Below are 18,592 nucleotides of genomic sequence, written 5' to 3'. Positions count from 1 at the left end.
AAAATATGGATAGTCTATAGGGAATGATAACTTCATACATGTCAAATCTTTATTCTGGCAACAAATAGTTCAACAAACTGCCATACATAAAATGTTCACTTAAATGCATTCATACCCTAACATTGAATTCTCACCTCCTTTTGCTGTATTTTCATTATTTCCACTGTAGTCATTCTATTGCTCAGAGAATAAAATTCTTTGTCAAAGAGTCTGGCCAATATTCCAATATGGTTTTCAAAGAATTTGTCTTGCAGTGTGATGAAGTTAACATAAGGTTAATGTAGGACATATTTACCCCTTAATGCGCAAAGTGATGTCATGGCAAAAGCACTCATGGTATTCTGAGAAGAATGAAAGAATAAAATCAAGATAAACTCTCATCATCTTGCAAAATCTTGTTCTCAAAACAGAGTCATAGTTCCTGGAATGATTCAAAACAAAATAAAACAAAACAATATATGGTAATTCTGGCAAACTTACTTAATGTATGTCAAGTATAGTATTCATTGGCTTTACTTGTGAGACAATAGTGACACAAATACACTGTTCATACAATCAAAAGATCATATTTTGTACTGCGCCCAACAGGCTCCCATAAAGCAATGGGTTAAATCAACCTCTTTTAAGAATACCACTGTACAAGTGAAGACCGAAATTGATTCTGTTATCAATTCCTGGAATGATGCCATACATTATCTCAAAGTCCTCAGTCGGAAAGACCTTGCATGGTGAATAATAAAATGGTAGACTCGGCATAACACCACAAATGGAGGTCTTATTTTTATTGTCGCTATTGCATTGTTGAAATTTGCCTTTAATAAATCCGACAGACAACACAGGGCACTACACAATGATTGTCTGAATTAAGTAGAGCTACAGGTGTAACTGGCCAATGATCAATTCAACATTGCAATGCGCCACATATCATTGGTATGAAATAGTGTAACAAACAAGAATGAAGCACAAGCATTAAGAAGGCGGTTCATGATCCCTTAAAGTAGCTATTACAATGTTTTATATTCAGCATGTTTAATAACTGAAACCAATGTAAGTATTGTATACCTTGCTTTGCTCCTGTGTATCAGTACACTTGCAATCATGGTTTAGTACAGTCCAGTTATTATCAAGACTTTGTAAATCTCAAAATCATATTCTCTGGTATACCAAAACGAGAGAAGAATGTATTGAAGAAAGAAAGAAAAAATCATTTAAAAAAAAACAGAGAATAAGAAAAGGAAAAGATTCATGTAAATATGAGATATGATCAGTTTATCTGTCAATGCTGGCAACTTTGCCATCATCGAAGACTATAAAGACTGACAACTTTTATTTGTTTTTGTACATCACATTGTCCTCTGTAATTTTTCTTCCACAAACATTCATATCATTTGGTAGCAGATTGATCCCCCAAAATCAAAAGGAGTTTACCTACCATTGCTTGGAGTACTATCATACCCTCTCTTTTAAATATAGACATTTACATTGTCACATGATACATCCACATGCAATATGCTCTCTCAACGAACAGAAGCACACCATGCTCATTTCATCCGCCAGATGCCTGGCAATCACCCACACTTCTTGTGATTGTGCATGTGAAGTCACAATGGCAGCGTTTGAAAATGTCCATACCGGGGTACACAGGTACCACCAAACTTATTTGTTTTGTCCACCTCATCATGTACTCATAGCATACATGTGTACTCGTGTAGTAATTTTTTTTTTTTTAGGGATACATGCCCAAAAGGTAAAACCAAATACTAGTAGTGTTGTTTTTCGAGAATGATCATGAAGGAAAGAGAGAAGAAAAAAAAAAAACAACACAGAGGGTAAAATTGTCCTTCACACTTGGGTATACTGCAGCAAAGCTTAGAATAACTTGTGTACGTTCCATATCTGATGGACAAGTTGCAAAAATGGCAAACACTCAAAAGCCACACTGACTGTTATTCATAATAAAGCTACCATTGCAAAATATTGTTATTGGTATTATATAAGTGGGACAATGCATTGTAGATGAGAAAATACCTCAGTTCACTTCTTTGATTATGGAAAGTTCTGGTCTCACAGCAATACTTATTGGATTACATGACATCGAAAGAACCTTTTTCTTATGTTTTCCTTTGAAGACTTTATCAAAATGAAAGGCCTGGGTGCTTCAAGATTGTCAGAAATGGTTCTCACTACTGTACACAGATTAAAAGAGTTTGAAATGTATGATCACTGCCCGTAGATGAATACTGGAGTGTATTGAAAAAAAACTTCACAAAGTATGAGAACTTTCTTTTCTTGTATATGTAATCATTGCAACACACTGTACACAGCACATAATTATTCTGTGAGCATTTATTGTGGATAAGAACTTGTGAAACAGTTTTGCGCAAGGACAGAATTAGTGATCAAGATCCATACTGACAGAATGAAGAATATGAAATGAATAATCCCTTGCAGGTGGCAAAATTATTTTGCAATTATCCCTTGCAGATGGCAAAATTAGTTTGCAATTATCCATGCACTCCAGAAATTCACAGAGGTGCTCAAAAATCCGACACCACCACAAACAACAAAAGAGTTTATTGAACTTGATACCATAATATATCATATAGGCAGTTACAAAGCTTAATGAAGTATTGTTCATAAAAGAAAAACAGAGTGAAAAAATGACCACTAAACTGCCATATGATAAGCATGCACTATTTTCTCAGAAACTCTTAAAAATACTTTCTTGAGGTACATGTATAATTAGGAAGTTTAGCATGATGTACAATTGTGTATAGAAACACATGCTTTGCTCTTTTGTGTCATGCAGTAAACACGATTTATCCATACCAGTATGTAATCAAAAGCCGTTCAGTCATTAGTGTACTGGTAGAGCCAACCATCACTTATCAACATGAAATTATTGTAATCTATCATATGCCTGTGAGAGCTTATCTCTTTAGTACAAGCAAGTCAGAAGAAGGGGGGGGGGGGGAACAAAAATTACTGCTGTTTGCTTTGACAAATGTGACTTTTGAAGGAGTTTCAACATATGCTGCACAACAGCCATCAATCAGAACTCAAAACTGTGTGCAAACAATGGCATCAATCGTGGCAAACACATATAACAGCAACATGTTCACACAAATGGAAAGCTGACACCTGTGGCTGTGATGTCATATCAAAGTAGAAAATATAATCTCTGGTATCAAAAATACACCACAGCTCCTCCTGGCAACTGAATAGAGCTCACCTCTGCAAAACTACACACACTGTCACTGCCCTCTTTGACTGCAATTGCTTCTTATGATTTGACAGAAGAGAAAAATACAAACCTATGCAGGAGTTGAGCTAACTATTAAGCAATGCATGATCAAACTGGTCCATTTCTATGAAATCTTTACAATTCCTTTACAAGTCTTACTGTCGAAAGTGGCTTTAAGGTAAAACTCATCAGGGAGGCCTTTAAAATGTAAGTAGCTGAGTAGTGAAGATATAGCAGTGGTACAGTGTAATGTATTTAGCAGTATCAATAACAGTATTTGTCATCTTTATTGTTATTTTCAACACCAATATTTCATTTTCACTTTGATAATCGTCAGCAGTAGTGGTGATATCATAAGTAGTGGTGTAGCAGTTAAGTTTTCAGTGGTCATAATCATATAGTAGTTGTAACAAAACCCAGAGAAGTGCAATGACTGGAGAAGAAGCAGTAAACTTCAATATTCTCACAGGTCTGGCATCGGAAAGACTCAAAAGTTTTTTTTTTTTAAATAGAAAAATAGCGTCTCAAAAGTTTCTTGGTACAGAACCGCATTCACACTACGTGACACGGGATACGTACAAGCCCAGCAGACAATGCAAACAATTGAAAACAGGTGACGAAATGTTTCGAAAAGAGTAACCACAGCCAAAGATATCACTACTTTTTTTGTGGTATTCAACACCACCATAGTTTTCAATAGAATACTCTACACTGCTGGAGAGCTCCTCGTGCATTGATCAAATAATTTCTCCACAAAAGAACATACACAGACTTTGATAAACATGCCAGCAAGCAAAATTGTGCACAGTTAAGAGGATTCTGTTTCCACCACTGCACGTTGACCATGTTTCAGTCTATCCAGCCATTTCATTTAAAAGTTGCTGACCACCGAGAAATAGCTCTACAATGATGATGACTACTACAAGATACTGTAAAAATAGTCCTCCTGGACAATGTATTGCTTAATCTGATTCAAAGTCGTACAAACAAATACACAAACAAACACTTAAATGTGTGGTCTTCAGAACGGTAGCACATACAAGATGTCCATGTTCTGATGAACCAATTTTCAAAATGTTCAGCTGGAGTATCACACGCTCCATTATACTCGTCTGCCATAATTCATCAATAGTTTCACACACTTACAACAGACATGGTTACGCCTTTGTAGCAACAACAAAAAGACTTTTAAAAAAGTTCTTTCTTGTTGTTTTCCTTTGACCACACTCACTGGGGATGCTGGGGTGAGGGATCAAATATTATCAGCAGGAACAGGGTATTGGCAGGAGCCCCGTTCACATCTGTATCCTACGTAACTTCCGTAACGTGAGAAGCAGAATTAGAAAAGAAGGTATTGATATGGTTTCACACACTTGAGAGGGAGTCTTCCTCGACTCGGCCCAGCCTCAGCGGTTTGTGCATTGCAATATCTAAATTTCCCTCCTCCTCCTCCTCCTCTCGCTTCATCATTTGACGATGAGGAACGGTCGCACATTGAGGAGGAACGTCTCGAGCTGGCCCTGGAACTTCATCTTGTGGGCGCGGTCCAGCTGGAGTGTGGAGTCGCTGGGCGTCAGCTGGCTGAAGGCAGCTGCCAGCCGCTGGTAGTGGCTGGGGTTGGACTGGTGGCGAAGGACATTGTTCACCAGCTCGGTGTACTTCTCCTGAAATGTGGAGCAGAAAGAGAGGCATGGTTTGAAATCATATTCTTTTCTTTTTTTAAGCAAGGCATTAGTTACTCCTCAAATTTATGAGTTCTTGTGCCTAGTGGTTCTCATTGCAACAGACTGACAAATTGACCTTCATCGACGTACAAAATACACACCGATTATTCAGTGTTTTAATAGTAGCCACAATAAAAAAATCACAGGCATACACAGGTTGGAGCAGTGGACATGATGCCTGTCTAGATATCAGGTGATAATTGGTTTGACTCTAACTCTAACACCAGTATAAAGCACATTATAAATGCAATCATTATCATTATTAACTTGAGTATGCATGCCCATGATTTTTCATGACGATCAAGAAACTGAAAGTGACCAATTTACTCACATGATGACTGCATATAAGGGTGTAGAATGCACCTCCAGCTGACGCAATGATGTCCATGTCGAAGCTCTGCCGAACAATGGTATCAAAGAGCACCTGCAATGTAAGAGACACATGGATGGCATGAAGATTATCAAGTTATTACCAGCAGGGTGCTAAACTGCACAACAAGCACACTGCTATGGTGGAAGAATTAAATGTGACCACGCATCACAAAACCAACAAACAGTCGCACACACTGATTTTGTGCGAGGACTGAAAATAGGTGAAATGGGTCAGCCTGGACAATCTTGAGTTTTTCATATTTTCTGAAAGAGCAAGTCTTCTTATACATTATGCTAAAGATTGGGATCATAAAATGAGCAGGAAATTGTGTTATTAGTAGTTTTTCTTGAACACCTTTTTTGTAGAATAGGGTGATTAAATGTGTCTAATAGAGTCCCCTTTTCATTTCTAAAGAAAAAAAAAAAACTGTACACACTCTCCACACTCAACTCTTAATTACTTTAGAAAAACTGAGATGCTATTGCTTTGAAAGTTGGCATCAATCATGGACAGAATGTGTTGATAGAGCATGCTCAATTTCAACTTAATCTTATAATCCCTTCATTGTTGTTGTGGTTGACATCCTGTTTTTTTGTCCCATTCACTGCACAGCTAGCACAGCTTGGTAAAAATAAAGCGCTTGAATAGACCCTGTACTTTAGAACCTCTTTCCTCAGTTCACACCTTTCCAGAGTGCGTGCTTTCTTCCCAATATTTAGATAGGTTAGGAGTGTCCATTTGAATTGAGTTATACATCACTTTAAAGCTTAAAGTCTGCTCTTTCAGAACCTCCTCTTAACAAAAAATACATGTCTGGTGACATTTTCTTCGTTTTGTGATGCAGGGTCACAAATTACGCAAAAATATGCACAATACCGAGACAAAGAACAACTATCAATAACAGAAACTCTAATCTTTCACTAGAAGTCATTTTTCTAATCAGTATGATACAACAAAACATGAATTCAGGCCACGAATGCAGACACACTTGTGTCCATTTTGAGAACCTAGAAGTATACCCTGTTCCCATCTATGAGTTGACACGACAGGAACTTGGTATATAGCAGGGTATCAAAAGGAATAGGTTAATTATCCCATCGGACAGACTGGATCAGGACTTCACCTTGAGAAAGTGCACCATGGCGTGAGAGAGCTGCGAGCCGGCCACTTCCTGAGGGTTCTTGGCACAGTGCTCCGCCATGGAGGACAGGGCGTCCAGGCTCATCTTGGAGACGTCGCCGCCGTAGTCGACCAGGCCGGCCTCAATGGACGCCATCAGGTTCTGGAAGAGGGAGCCAGGGAGGCAGACGAGACGCTCGGGGTACAGCTCGCCGATGGAGGTGACCAGACGGAAGTACTGCTGGCACAGGTTGGGGAACTGGGAGGGATTGGAATGCACAGAAGGAAGCGATTATCTACAAGTAATTCATTATAGTCATGTACAACGTATGTTTGCACTCTTTCCATCCATACCAACGCATGAGGTGAGATATATCCAATGACATTAATTTTCATACCAGCACCACATAATCTGCATTGATATTTCATCTGTCGTCACCTATAAATGGTCTCATCTTCATTTGGAATCACCAAGGTTAACAGCACATCATTCTTTCACACACACATCACACCATACCTGCCAACAATAAGAAGTTCATTACATCACCACAGCAACAGCATCGTATCATTCCATTCACATCCACATCACTACCCTTAGAAGCTCATTACATCATCACAGCAACAGCATTACTTTGTCTCCTTCACATCCACATCATTACCCTTACAAACTCAACACATCACCACAGCAAAGCATCACATCGTCCCCTTCAAATCCACATCATTACCCTTAGAACCTCAATACATCACCAAAGGAACAGCACCACATCATCCACATCCACATCACTACCATTAGAAGCGGGGGGGTTTGAATCAACCCCCCCCTCGACATTTTTTGTGACTACTCCGCCGCGGGAAATTTTTTGACCGCGCCGTTCGCTAACTTTTTACTTTCAAGTCTCGCGCATCTTTTTCACCAAAAATTAGGATTCTAGGAGCTTAAATTTCTTATTTAGAGCAAAATGTATGATTTAATGCATATATTAGCATAATTAATTATTATAACAAAAAATTTCCATTTCTTTTTGCATAACTTGGTAGATTAAGCCACAGGTAATGCATGTGCCAAATTTCATGGCGCTCACGCGATCGACAGCCGAGATCTCGGGAGGGTTGAATCAAACCCTCCCTGGCCACAGTACACCCAAAAAAGCCCAGCCTGGTTAGGGTTAATTAACATGCACACAGCAGCAGCATCTCATCATTCCCTTCACATCCACATCACTATCCTTAGAAGCTCATCACATCAATACAGAAACAGCCTCACATCATCACCTTCACATCCTCATCACTATCCTTAGAAGCTCATCACATCAATACAGAAACAGCCTCACATCATCACCTTCACATCCTCATCACTATCCTTAGAAGCTCATCACATCAATACAGAAACAGCCTCACATCGTCTCCTTCACATCCTCATCACTATCCTTAGAAGCTCATCACATCAATACAGAAACAGCCTCACATCGTCTCCTTCACATCCACATCACTATCCTTAGAAGCTCATCACACCAATACAGAAACAGCCTCACATCGTCTCCTTCACATCCTCATCACTATCCTTAGAAGCTCATCACATCAATACAAAAACAGCCTCACATCGTCTCCTTCACATCCTCATCACTATCCTTAGAAGCTCATCACATCAATACAAAAACAGCCTCACATCGTCTCCTTCACATCCACATCACTATCCTTAGAAGCTCATCACACCAATACAGAAACAGCCTCACATCGTCTCCTTCACATCCACATCACTATCCTGAGAAGCTCATCACATCAATACAAAAACAGCCTCACATCGTCTCCTTCACATCCTCATCACTATCCTTAGAAGCTCATCACATCAATACAGAAACAGCCTCACATCATCACCTTCACATCCACATCACTATCCTTAGAAGCTCATCACATCAATACAAAAACAGCCTCACATCGTCTCCTTCACATCCACATCACTATCCTTAGAAGCTCATCACATCAATACAGAAACAGCCTCACATCGTCTCCTTCACATCCACATCACTATCCTGAGAAGCTCATCACATCAATACAAAAACAGCCTCACATCGTCTCCTTCACATCCTCATCACTATCCTTAGAAGCTCATCACATCAATACAGAAACAGCCTCACATCATCACCTTCACATCCACATCACTATCCTTAGAAGCTCATCACATCAATACAAAAACAGCCTCACATCGTCTCCTTCACATCCACATCACTATCCTTAGAAGCTCATCACATCAATACAGAAACAGCCTCACATCGTCTCCTTCACATCCTCATCACTATCCTTAGAAGCTCATCACATCAATACAGAAACAGCCTCACATCATCACCTTCACATCCTCATCACTATCCTTAGAAGCTCATCACATCAATACAGAAACAGCCTCACATCGTCTCCTTCACATCCTCATCACTATCCTTAGAAGCTCATCACATCAATACAGAAACAGCCTCACATCATCACCTTCACATTCACATCACTATCATTGGTAGCAAATCACATCCACATGGCAACAGCATCACATCATTCCCTTTAAACCCACATCACAACACGATTGCCTACCCTTAGAAGCTCGTGATTGATGAGAGGTAGGAGAATGTTGAGGCCATAGAGAACTACATCCGGTGCCGAGACGTTGTTCACTGGATTGGGTTCATCTGCATGACATCACAGACAAGATAGGCGAATATTTGTTGATTTACGACAAACAAATGCTTATATCATGAGTGGTTAAATGCAGATCGTTGCACTGAACCATAACATCCCCTTATGTCCTGCCCAGTGTGTTACGGAGGTGGGGATGGAGGAAGGAGGCCCTGGTTCTGGAGAAGGCAGTGGCCTGTAAGGACTAGCATTAGCTCATTGTAGAGCTACATCAACCTACTCAGGAAAATTTGGTTTGAAGACAACATACCATGGTCTATTAAATTTCTGCCATATTTTCTTGTATCAGTGGTAATAAGCAACAAACATTACAACCTAGTCTGACTGTCAAATCAGCACTTTGATTTCTTTTTCGCTGGGTAAATGGATATGACAAGTTGCCACAGATACAGATCAGAAAGAAGGAAAAATATAAACAAAATCTGTGCTGACGAGAAAAAATATTCATGTCTTTCCTGACTAGGATATCCAAGGTAGTGAGAAACATTTCAAAGAATGACACTGTGTAATTGATATCACATGAATAAGCCCGGAAAGGAATTTCCAGTGTAAAATGAGGGTTGACAGCGTTAGGAAGTAGTGCTCATTATGTATTCTGAACATGATTACACAGTACAAAATTTTAGCCTACCGTCGTGTAGAAAGTCTGTCATGTCCTTGGAGATGATCTCCGTTAGCAACTCAATCATGACCGAGATGTCGTGGTACTGCTCCTCCTCCGCGATGGCGTCGCGGCGACGCTTTCCCAGGTTGCACTGCTTGTACGTCTCCAGGAGGGACAGCGACATCTCGTACAGCTTGAAGGAATTGACCTGGAAAGATTCAACATCAATTCAACACTGACATGATATATGTGTGGACAGTCTGTGACCCTGCAGCATCAAACCACCAAAAAGTTGCCAGATATGGACTTTTAGCTAGGGGCAGATTCTCAAAGAGCAGATTATAAACTTTAGAATGATGTGTAACTTAATACAAATGGACTTTCATACCGTTTGTTGTATCTACTAAAATGATGAGGAAAAAAAGTACACATTTTGGAAAAGCCTGTACTGAGAGAAGAGGCTTTGAAGTTTAAGGTCTATTCAAGTGCTTAATCTCAACCAGTGGTGCCCAGTGCAATGATTGAATGAGACAGGATGTACAACTCTGTAGCAACCACAATGAAGGGATTATCAGATTAAGCTGAAATTTGCCACACTCCGTTGAGCAGAGTCTATTCATGACTGATACTACCGTTGACTGCAGTAGCACCATCTGAGTTGAAAGCTAGGAGTGTGTGAAGGGTTTTAAAGAAATTAATAGGTGCCTTTAGGACATACAATGTACATGTGCATCAATCACACTTTTCTGCAAAAAAGTGCTGCAGAAAAACTGCAAAAAGCATAATTTCCCATTCATTTCCCAATTCCAAACTGTGCAATTATGTAGAAGAAGAATTTTTCTTTCAGAAAATATAAAAACTAAAGATTTCCTACGCCTGGCACGTTTTACCTATTTTGAATCCTACAGTAAAATCAGGGAGTGTGACTTTTTGTTGGTTTTGTGGTGCCTGGTAACAATTATATCAGGCTTTCAGAAAAATGCTTAACAACATACAACTTGTGCTGGCATATACTTGCACATCCTTTGTTTTGGACTCTGTTTGCATGTGTGTTATAAAAAAAACCTAACCTTAAACATTTTAAAGCAACAAAATTTCTAAAGCAACAAAAAGTATCTATGTTTGTTATAACACGGTGTTTCTGATTGAGTTACCACCAAGGTCAGCAGCGTAACACACTGTTAATATCTTATATATTTAAATAGGGACTGACATTTATGAAAGTTGAAGGTGCTGGGTTTCAACGGAACCACAATGAATGTTTTGTGTGTGTGTGTCTGTGTGTTTTGTTTTGTTTTGTTTTTTACTCTTCCTCTACCTGTGTTGCCTCATCATATCAAACTTTTTGAGATCAAAATGTTGTCTAGGTTAAAAAAAAAAAGGGCAAGGCACTCAGACGAGCTTGGACCAGTCTTCTGATCACACCCCGCACCCACCTTGTTGATGTAGGTGAGCTGCCTGCGTCCCATCTCCAGGTAGAGCTCCAACACGAGCTCGACGACCTCCGAGCAGTGGTGGTACGTCCGGACCAGGGCCACGCACTCCGTGGCCAGCGGCCAGATGAAGAGGAAGAGCTCGTTGGCGGCCACGAAGCGGGTCCCCATGACGATGCCGCGCAGGAGGCTCAGCAGCATGCACAGTGTGGTCTTCACCGTGTCCTCCTGGGCCTTGCGCACAAACTCCTCCTGCTGGATCAGCCCCTTGTAGCGGTTCTGGACTGGAATGAGGACCTGGAGGGATGCAGGAAGCGTAAACAAATATCAAGTTCAGATCCAACTCCTGGACTAAGGAATGTTTTTGTGTGGAGAGAGGAATGTGCGCATATTCAACAAAAGCTGGTAAAAATATATATATTTTCACAATTTTGAAACAGATTTCATCTTTGTACAGAGTATGAAAAACCAGACCTATGAAAACAAACATCATGGTCACATTTGTTTCTACGTAATTGATCAAAGTGTCCTCTTGCTAGTCATCATATAAAACATATTGGAAGAGGCAAACAGGAATCAATACTTATCAACACTAAAGCGAGGAACTACCCTTCACACTGCCATTAGTAACAGGGTTGATACCTACACAATATCATACATGTGGGACTGAGGAGAAGAATGATTGATTCCTTCTTTGACAAACTCAAGCTCAAATGCCATCTTTACACACCTCCTGGGCAAATCTGTCCTTGGTCTCGGCATTAGGAGCCAGGCAGCCAGCCAGGACCAGGGCCTTCATGAGGTTAGACTTGATGTCCAGTGGTAGGAGGTCCAAGGGTGGGGCGCTGGCCGCGTGCTGCTTGGCAATGGTCCAGAAGCTCTCGCACTGCAGCGCTGGTAGACATCTGCGGGAGAGAAAGATAAAGATTAATCCCTTGAAGATGCCCATGCACTTAAATGTAGATGCAGTCTCCCATGCATCATATCAAATTTCAGTGCACTGCTCCCCCACCCTGTAAAAATACATGTAGACAACAAAGAAAACACACACAAAAAAAAAATGCATAACAACAAAATCAACAACAATAGCAGCCCAACAGCAAAAACAACAAAATTTTAAAAGTCATGATTTAAGACAGACAAACACATCCAGATTCAATAATGTCACAATATCAGTGAGAGATTACAGTACTGGAATACACATTGTATTAATCCTCACTTCTTGATAGTTATCTTTCTAAAACATTTCTTTCCAATCTGCACATGAAGCAGGTCCTGAGGGTATATCAGTTGACTAAAATGCAGAGAAAAGGTTGAAATTGAAAGATGAAATGTCTCCTAGCTCTAAATAAATCCCCCAAAAATCTACTTTGGTAATTTGCTAATCCTCTAAATAATCAGACATACATTGTAATACTGACATCTGCCATTACAGAACTAGAGGAACACCATGTTTAATAGTAACATTGCAGAATGTTCATGTCACAAAAAATTGTGAACCCCATGTGAGCAGCGACATCTACTGGGTAGCTAACGAGGTGGAACAAGCTCTCACACCGAGTCACTTGTCCTAAATATGACCACACAAAAATTTGGCGGGGGTGGGGGGGGGGGGGGGAGGGTGTCAGGAGTCACTCACCTCTCCTTCTTCTCCACAAGAGACACGAGGAGGTCGACGGTGTCGTTGGCCAGCTCGTGCTCCGAACTCCAGATGGACAGGTTGGAGAGGCACTTGTCCAGGAGGAAGCTGGTCAGCCAGTGACTGCCCTCTGTGCCCTTACCGAAGCACACGGCTAGAGGCACGCTTATCTGTGTGGGGGAGACACACATGTAGCAAGATGGACCAGTGTACAAATATGCATATCTCTGGAGTCATTAAAGGGATGGTACAGATTGGCTGAACTGGGGCTTCATGTTTCCAATGTTTTTTGATGGTGATTTTATTGAGATAATGAGAAACCTCTTATGAAACATAAAAGAGCATACAATTCTAAGAGGAATTCAAGGTTTGGTTTATGAAAATTAGTTTTGAAATGGCTGAGATATCCAAACAAGAGTGATCTTTATATAAGGAGAGACCCACCTCTTATCATACAGGCCGCTTTGTTTCACTTTGTTTCCAGATATCTCAGCCATTTAAAAACTGATTTTCATCAAATAAACTTTGAATTCCTCTTAAAATTGTATGCCCTTTAACCCTATTTTAACTGGGGGGGGGGGGGGTCAAATTGCTCAAAAGCTCAAAAGCTGAAATTATTCATTTTGCAAAACACATACGACTTTTTCAATCACAAACACAAACTGAGAAGGATGTGTACTATACCTCGTTGTAGTAGGATTCGTTGAGCATGAGGTAGGAGGACAGCCATCGCCGTAGAAACCACACCGTGGTGCTGCCGACCTGGGGACTCCACAGGTCAGCCAGGTTTGCTTGCACCGCCCGGCGCTCGATCTCCGAGATGCGGAAGACGGCAGCTGATAATCTGGAACAGTTGCAATTATGGCATACAAGAGAAGTCGAATGACAGTGAAGGAAATGAAATTTCATACATGTATATCATAACATTTGCACTTTCTATATTGAAATGGAAGAAAATGGAGTAGGGATCGATAGATTTATACAGCCAACATATTTCTCCAAAATACCATGCCCTGTTCAGAGTAGGTACTGCTATTTTAGAGGATTTTGCTGTTATCATGTACTATTACCCCGAAACTGCAAGGTATCCATTCTTTTGCTGAGACCAAGAGAGATACACTGGGTAGATTATCTTGTCCAAAGAGGTTTGCAATTAGCAGGTCTTGATCCAGAGCCCTCTATACTACAAGATTTACAGCAATCCCACATTTTGGATTTTTCACCTTAATATACATGTGGATTGAGAGAATGCAGCAATTGTAGTAAAACATATCAATAAAAAAATTGAGGAAAATCATACCAACTATTCAAAAGTTATGAATTTTGAGGTTTCATTTCCTCCATCACTAGATAACAGCGGATTAAATGAATTGTCCGACTTTCCTGAAACTTTCAATGACATGTACATTGTACTTCAATACTGCTGCATGCACTTAATCCACATGTTTATCAAAGCCACTGTTTACCAATGGGAGCAGTGATTAAAAGAATGTTCAAGCTATCAAATTCAATGCATATATATAGTTCAGTTGTATCACAAAACATCCTACCATATAAAAGAATTGCAATAAAGCCACAAATATACTGAGATATCACTAATTTTCTAAATAAACCATAACTGTAGATGGTTTATTCTAGAAACGATTTTGATACAAATTTTGTTCATATTTTGAATAGTTAACAATACTTAGCATTTATTATACTGGTTAACATTTTTACTTTGGTTGTTTCTATCCCTAACTCACATTTTGGAACTATTTTGAAGCACTGTCCTTTAATGAGCGAGAGTATTTATTTTTCTGTCTGCTACAACTACATGATTTTCAAATTCAAATATCTCTCCATGCCTGTCTATCTGTCCACGAAAGAGTGTCATATCACGGCACAACTCTTGTCTTATTTTCAAATGCACAATCCACACACCTGACTATTTGATCGGCCTTCTCGAGGCCAGGAATGGAAGCGGCATCCTCGTGTACTGAACCTAGAACCTTCAGGGTGACGTCAGCATCGACACGCTGCGACTCCTGAAGGGAGTGTCGTATAATCTGCTCCGGTATAACGGGGGTTTCCCCCCTGTAGTCGTCTGCTAGAAGGTGACCTACAGAGATGGAGAGAGAGAGAGAGAGATAGTGAAAACAAATTAGGATGAAATACGGCAATAACAAAACCGTTCACTGCATTGGTACTCTCTGAGTATAGATTTGAATGGAAACAAGGCAGATGTAAACAATTAGGCCAAATGTCGCGCATAAAATTAAACAGAAACAAAACAGGATGTAACGTGTGTCTTATTTGAGACAACAGGCTTGCTGAAAGTCCAGCCGTATCCACTAGACCACAGAGCTACTGTGCGGCTGCCAGTGCTGCTTCTAATCCCTATGGCAAGCAGCGGGTACTGCGTAATTATTCAAATTGATGAAATTCTTGCATCAAGTTGTTTTTATTACAACTGATTGACAAATTGCCCTACATCAATTATTATACCAGCACTGAATTGATCAGTGTTTTAGAAGTAGCCATGACAAAAGAAACTAGAAAAGCACTCTGAGAGCGCAGACCTCCACCAAGCATGCAGCTCATTTCCACCACTAATCTTGTTCTTACATAGAGATATCAGTGATTTCCATCCATATGTACTTATACCATTGTGTGCTGAAAGTCGCCCGATTTCCCAACATAGAAGCCTTTGTTACGTCATAAACCCTCAGCTGCACGGGGCGCCTCGCCCTAGCAGAAACTAGAGCAAGCATCTCTACTATCTTTGGCACGCACTTTAGTGCGCGCATGCAAACCTCAAATACGCGCAGCCTGAACTCCAAGTTAATTGACCCTACCTGCCAAAATGTAAAAAAATCCTTCATAAATTCCCCAAAAATTCTTGGATTACTACCAAAAGTTAATCGTTTGTTACTTGTGTCATTCTAAACCTTTCCTGCAAGTTTCATACCTAATCAGTTAACTACTTTTTGAGATATTTTGCACACGGGCAAACTAACGAACGAACTAACAAACAAACCGACGGTAACGAAAACATAACCTCCTCCCTTGGCGGAGGTAATCATGGGCATATATTTGAGCAGGATTTGAACCTACAAATTCCTGCATGAACCACCTTTCACACAGCACCTCATAATATAATTACAAATTGCAAATATATCTCATGCCTACTACCTATGAAAAAAAGATAATAATCATAGACAACAAAAAAGCTTTCCCTGAGAGTGCATGCATTTGTAAGTACTGATTGGAAGTCCGCAGTACCTGTAATGAGAATCAGCCAGTGTAAGTCTTCATAGAGAAGGTGGAGACCCTTGATGTCAATGTCCACATTGTGGTGTGTGTGGTGCTGGTGTCTCTGGAGGTGGGACTGTAACCTCGTGGCCCGGTCCTCTAAAAGTCTGGTGGGAGAGCAAATACAGAATCAGAGGTGATACTACTTAAAGAGAAATATGGATCAATTAATAAGAAGCAATTTTACAAAATTAATGCTTGTTCAATGAAGAGTACACATTCCTTTGACTTGTTACAAGATTATAATCCCTGCCTTCTGAAAGAGGTTTTATGAAAGTCAAGTGCTCTTTATGCAAGAAAAATGAAAATATGTTAAATTTTGTTGCACCTGACTGACAAATTGCTCTACATCAACGAACCAGCACTGACTGTCAGGCGGATGCCCGATGGTCTAGTGGATAAGACGCCTGTCCAGTGATGAGGGGGGTCCTAGGTTCGAATCCTGCTTGAGTATGTATGCCCATGATTTCTCTTGTCATGGCTACTAATGAAACACTGATCAGTTCAGTGCTTAGTTTAATAAGTCGTTGCAGAGCAATTTGTCAATCAGCTGCAATAAAACAAACTTGATGGAAAAATGTTATCAATTTGAATGTTACACCGTCTAAATATTTTCTCTATATTGTTGATTTACTGTGTCAAAACAGATTATCACAGTCTTCTTTAATAGACAACAATGATGGCACATGGGTTTAACCAAATCTCTAAAACATTCATAACTTTGGAACATTGTAAAAATTTTCTTGAACTTTGATGACATATGTTACTAATATTTTTGCATTCACTCAATCCACATGTATGTATATATTTGGGGTAAATTTCCATTAAGCTGCTGATAATTTACAGATGATAATTTGACAGCATTATCTAAAATTTGCAGAATAATACAGCATGGTGTTCTCACTTGGTAAGGAGGGGTATACTGTGCTGGGGTGTGGCCCGCCCCATGGCAGCAACACTGATCAGCTGGTCACCAAACAGGTCTCTGTCGTCCTCCTCCAGTTCGTTGATTTCATCCTCCTCCTCGTCATCCTCGCAGGCGTCTCCGTTCTGCTTCTGTGAGTCACAGAGAAGCAATTATTGAGATGATCGAGAGAAGCAAATATTACCTTAGCCTTGCTTGGTCTTCGGTTTGTTTGTTTGTTTGTTTTTTGTTCCTTTGTTTGGATTTCCCTGAGCTTCTATGCAGGGTTGGAGAAAGGTAAATTTACTTGACAGCACTTACAACTCTTCTTCATCAACCTTTTTCACATCATGATTCAACTGCTGCACTAAAGTCTGAGTTGATGGTGCCTGACTTCAAACTCAGATCATTTAATAGACATGTGCAGTTTAGAGATTTAGAGTGTTCTGCTGGCAGCAAAAAGACTTCTTTTTACCAATGAAAGAATGATGCCGATTGAAATCAACTCTGGTATAGTGGTGAGACAAAAAAACAAAACAAAAACAGAAGCAAAAACAAAACAAACCAACCCCCCCCCCCCCACTTCTTGTGTGTGAATGGGCCTTTCATTTGACTTCAGATTGGAGGGAAGAGAGGGAACTAATATAAACTTCCATAAGGGGTATTGCTCTCCCAATGCTTCAGAAGAAGGGTACGCCTCACACTCACCTCATCTCTGGTTCCGTCTGGCGCCCCCAGGTGGCTCTGCAGGTAGCAGTTGAAGACCTGGATGGCGTGGCTGCAGAAGTAGGCGGGAGGGAAGCGGTCAGCCTGGCGTAGCAAGGACGTCCAACACTCCAGCAGCTGGTCAAATGCCTCCATGTACTGCTGGTCATCTTGGTGAAGCTGCAAGGGGGGAGAGAGGGAAAGATAATAGAAGAAAGTTGATCATAAAGTCACTAATTTGTTGACAACAGCCACATTTGCAACATGAAACATTTGTGGTGGGTGAGGAAGGGGGTGAACTTCATGTAGTACATGTAAGTAAATTTAGGTATTAAACTCCTAGCTGTTTCTACGTAACAAACACATTATATAAAGTTCACTTGATAATTACCATCAAAATACTTTCAACCACACACAAGCACACACACTTACACAGACAAGAAAATGTTGAGTAATATCTTATGGAAATGGGAAAACAACTAAAATAAACACACACACACACACACACAAAACAATGCAATAGAGGTCCTATGTTATGGGTAATGTGAACAACTGGGCAAATTCTATTCAGTGGAGAATGGATTTCAATCGCTTGAACTGAAACATGCTCACTTTAGACTTGCAAGTCACAAGATATTTTATGCTTCAAGAACCTCCCAAGTACATTTTTGTAAAGCGACATACGAGACAAATGTACAACTGCACTACACACACCACACCCCCCCCCCCCAACATTCATACCCAAACATATGCATGTTCACATGGAATCTACCTCAACATTTGCATGTTCACATGGGATCGAGAGACACAACACATCTCCAAACATTGGTTAAGTTCTACTTATCACGTCAAAAAAATAATAACAACAACAATC

At 40.2% G+C, this 18,592-nt stretch overlaps 1 protein-coding gene across 1 annotated transcript; it reads right to left on the bottom strand.

Moving 5' to 3' along the window:
- Nucleotides 1-4,599: 4,599 nt before the first annotated feature.
- Nucleotides 4,600-17,887, bottom strand: LOC139740305 (exportin-4-like). The gene is made up of 13 exons (XM_071650890.1): nucleotides 17,722-17,887; nucleotides 17,014-17,165; nucleotides 16,080-16,216; nucleotides 14,739-14,916; nucleotides 13,500-13,659; nucleotides 12,816-12,985; nucleotides 11,907-12,081; nucleotides 11,180-11,473; nucleotides 9,771-9,951; nucleotides 9,038-9,132; nucleotides 6,465-6,719; nucleotides 5,300-5,392; nucleotides 4,600-4,908 (listed from the first exon to the last, which is right to left on the bottom strand). Exons 1-13 carry the CDS (start codon nucleotides 17,872-17,874, stop codon nucleotides 4,711-4,713), a joined length of 2,241 nt encoding a protein of 746 aa, XP_071506991.1. The 5' UTR covers nucleotides 17,875-17,887; the 3' UTR covers nucleotides 4,600-4,710.
- Nucleotides 17,888-18,592: the final 705 nt, after the last annotated feature.

This window comes from Diadema antillarum, unplaced genomic scaffold (genome assembly GCF_040938485.1).
Source record: "Diadema antillarum isolate AM-2024a unplaced genomic scaffold, OU_Dant_1.0 seq00000846_RagTag, whole genome shotgun sequence".
NCBI classification, from domain to species: Eukaryota; Metazoa; Echinodermata; class Echinoidea; order Diadematoida; family Diadematidae; genus Diadema; species Diadema antillarum.
This window is presented reverse-complemented; position numbering and strand designations above follow the sequence as displayed.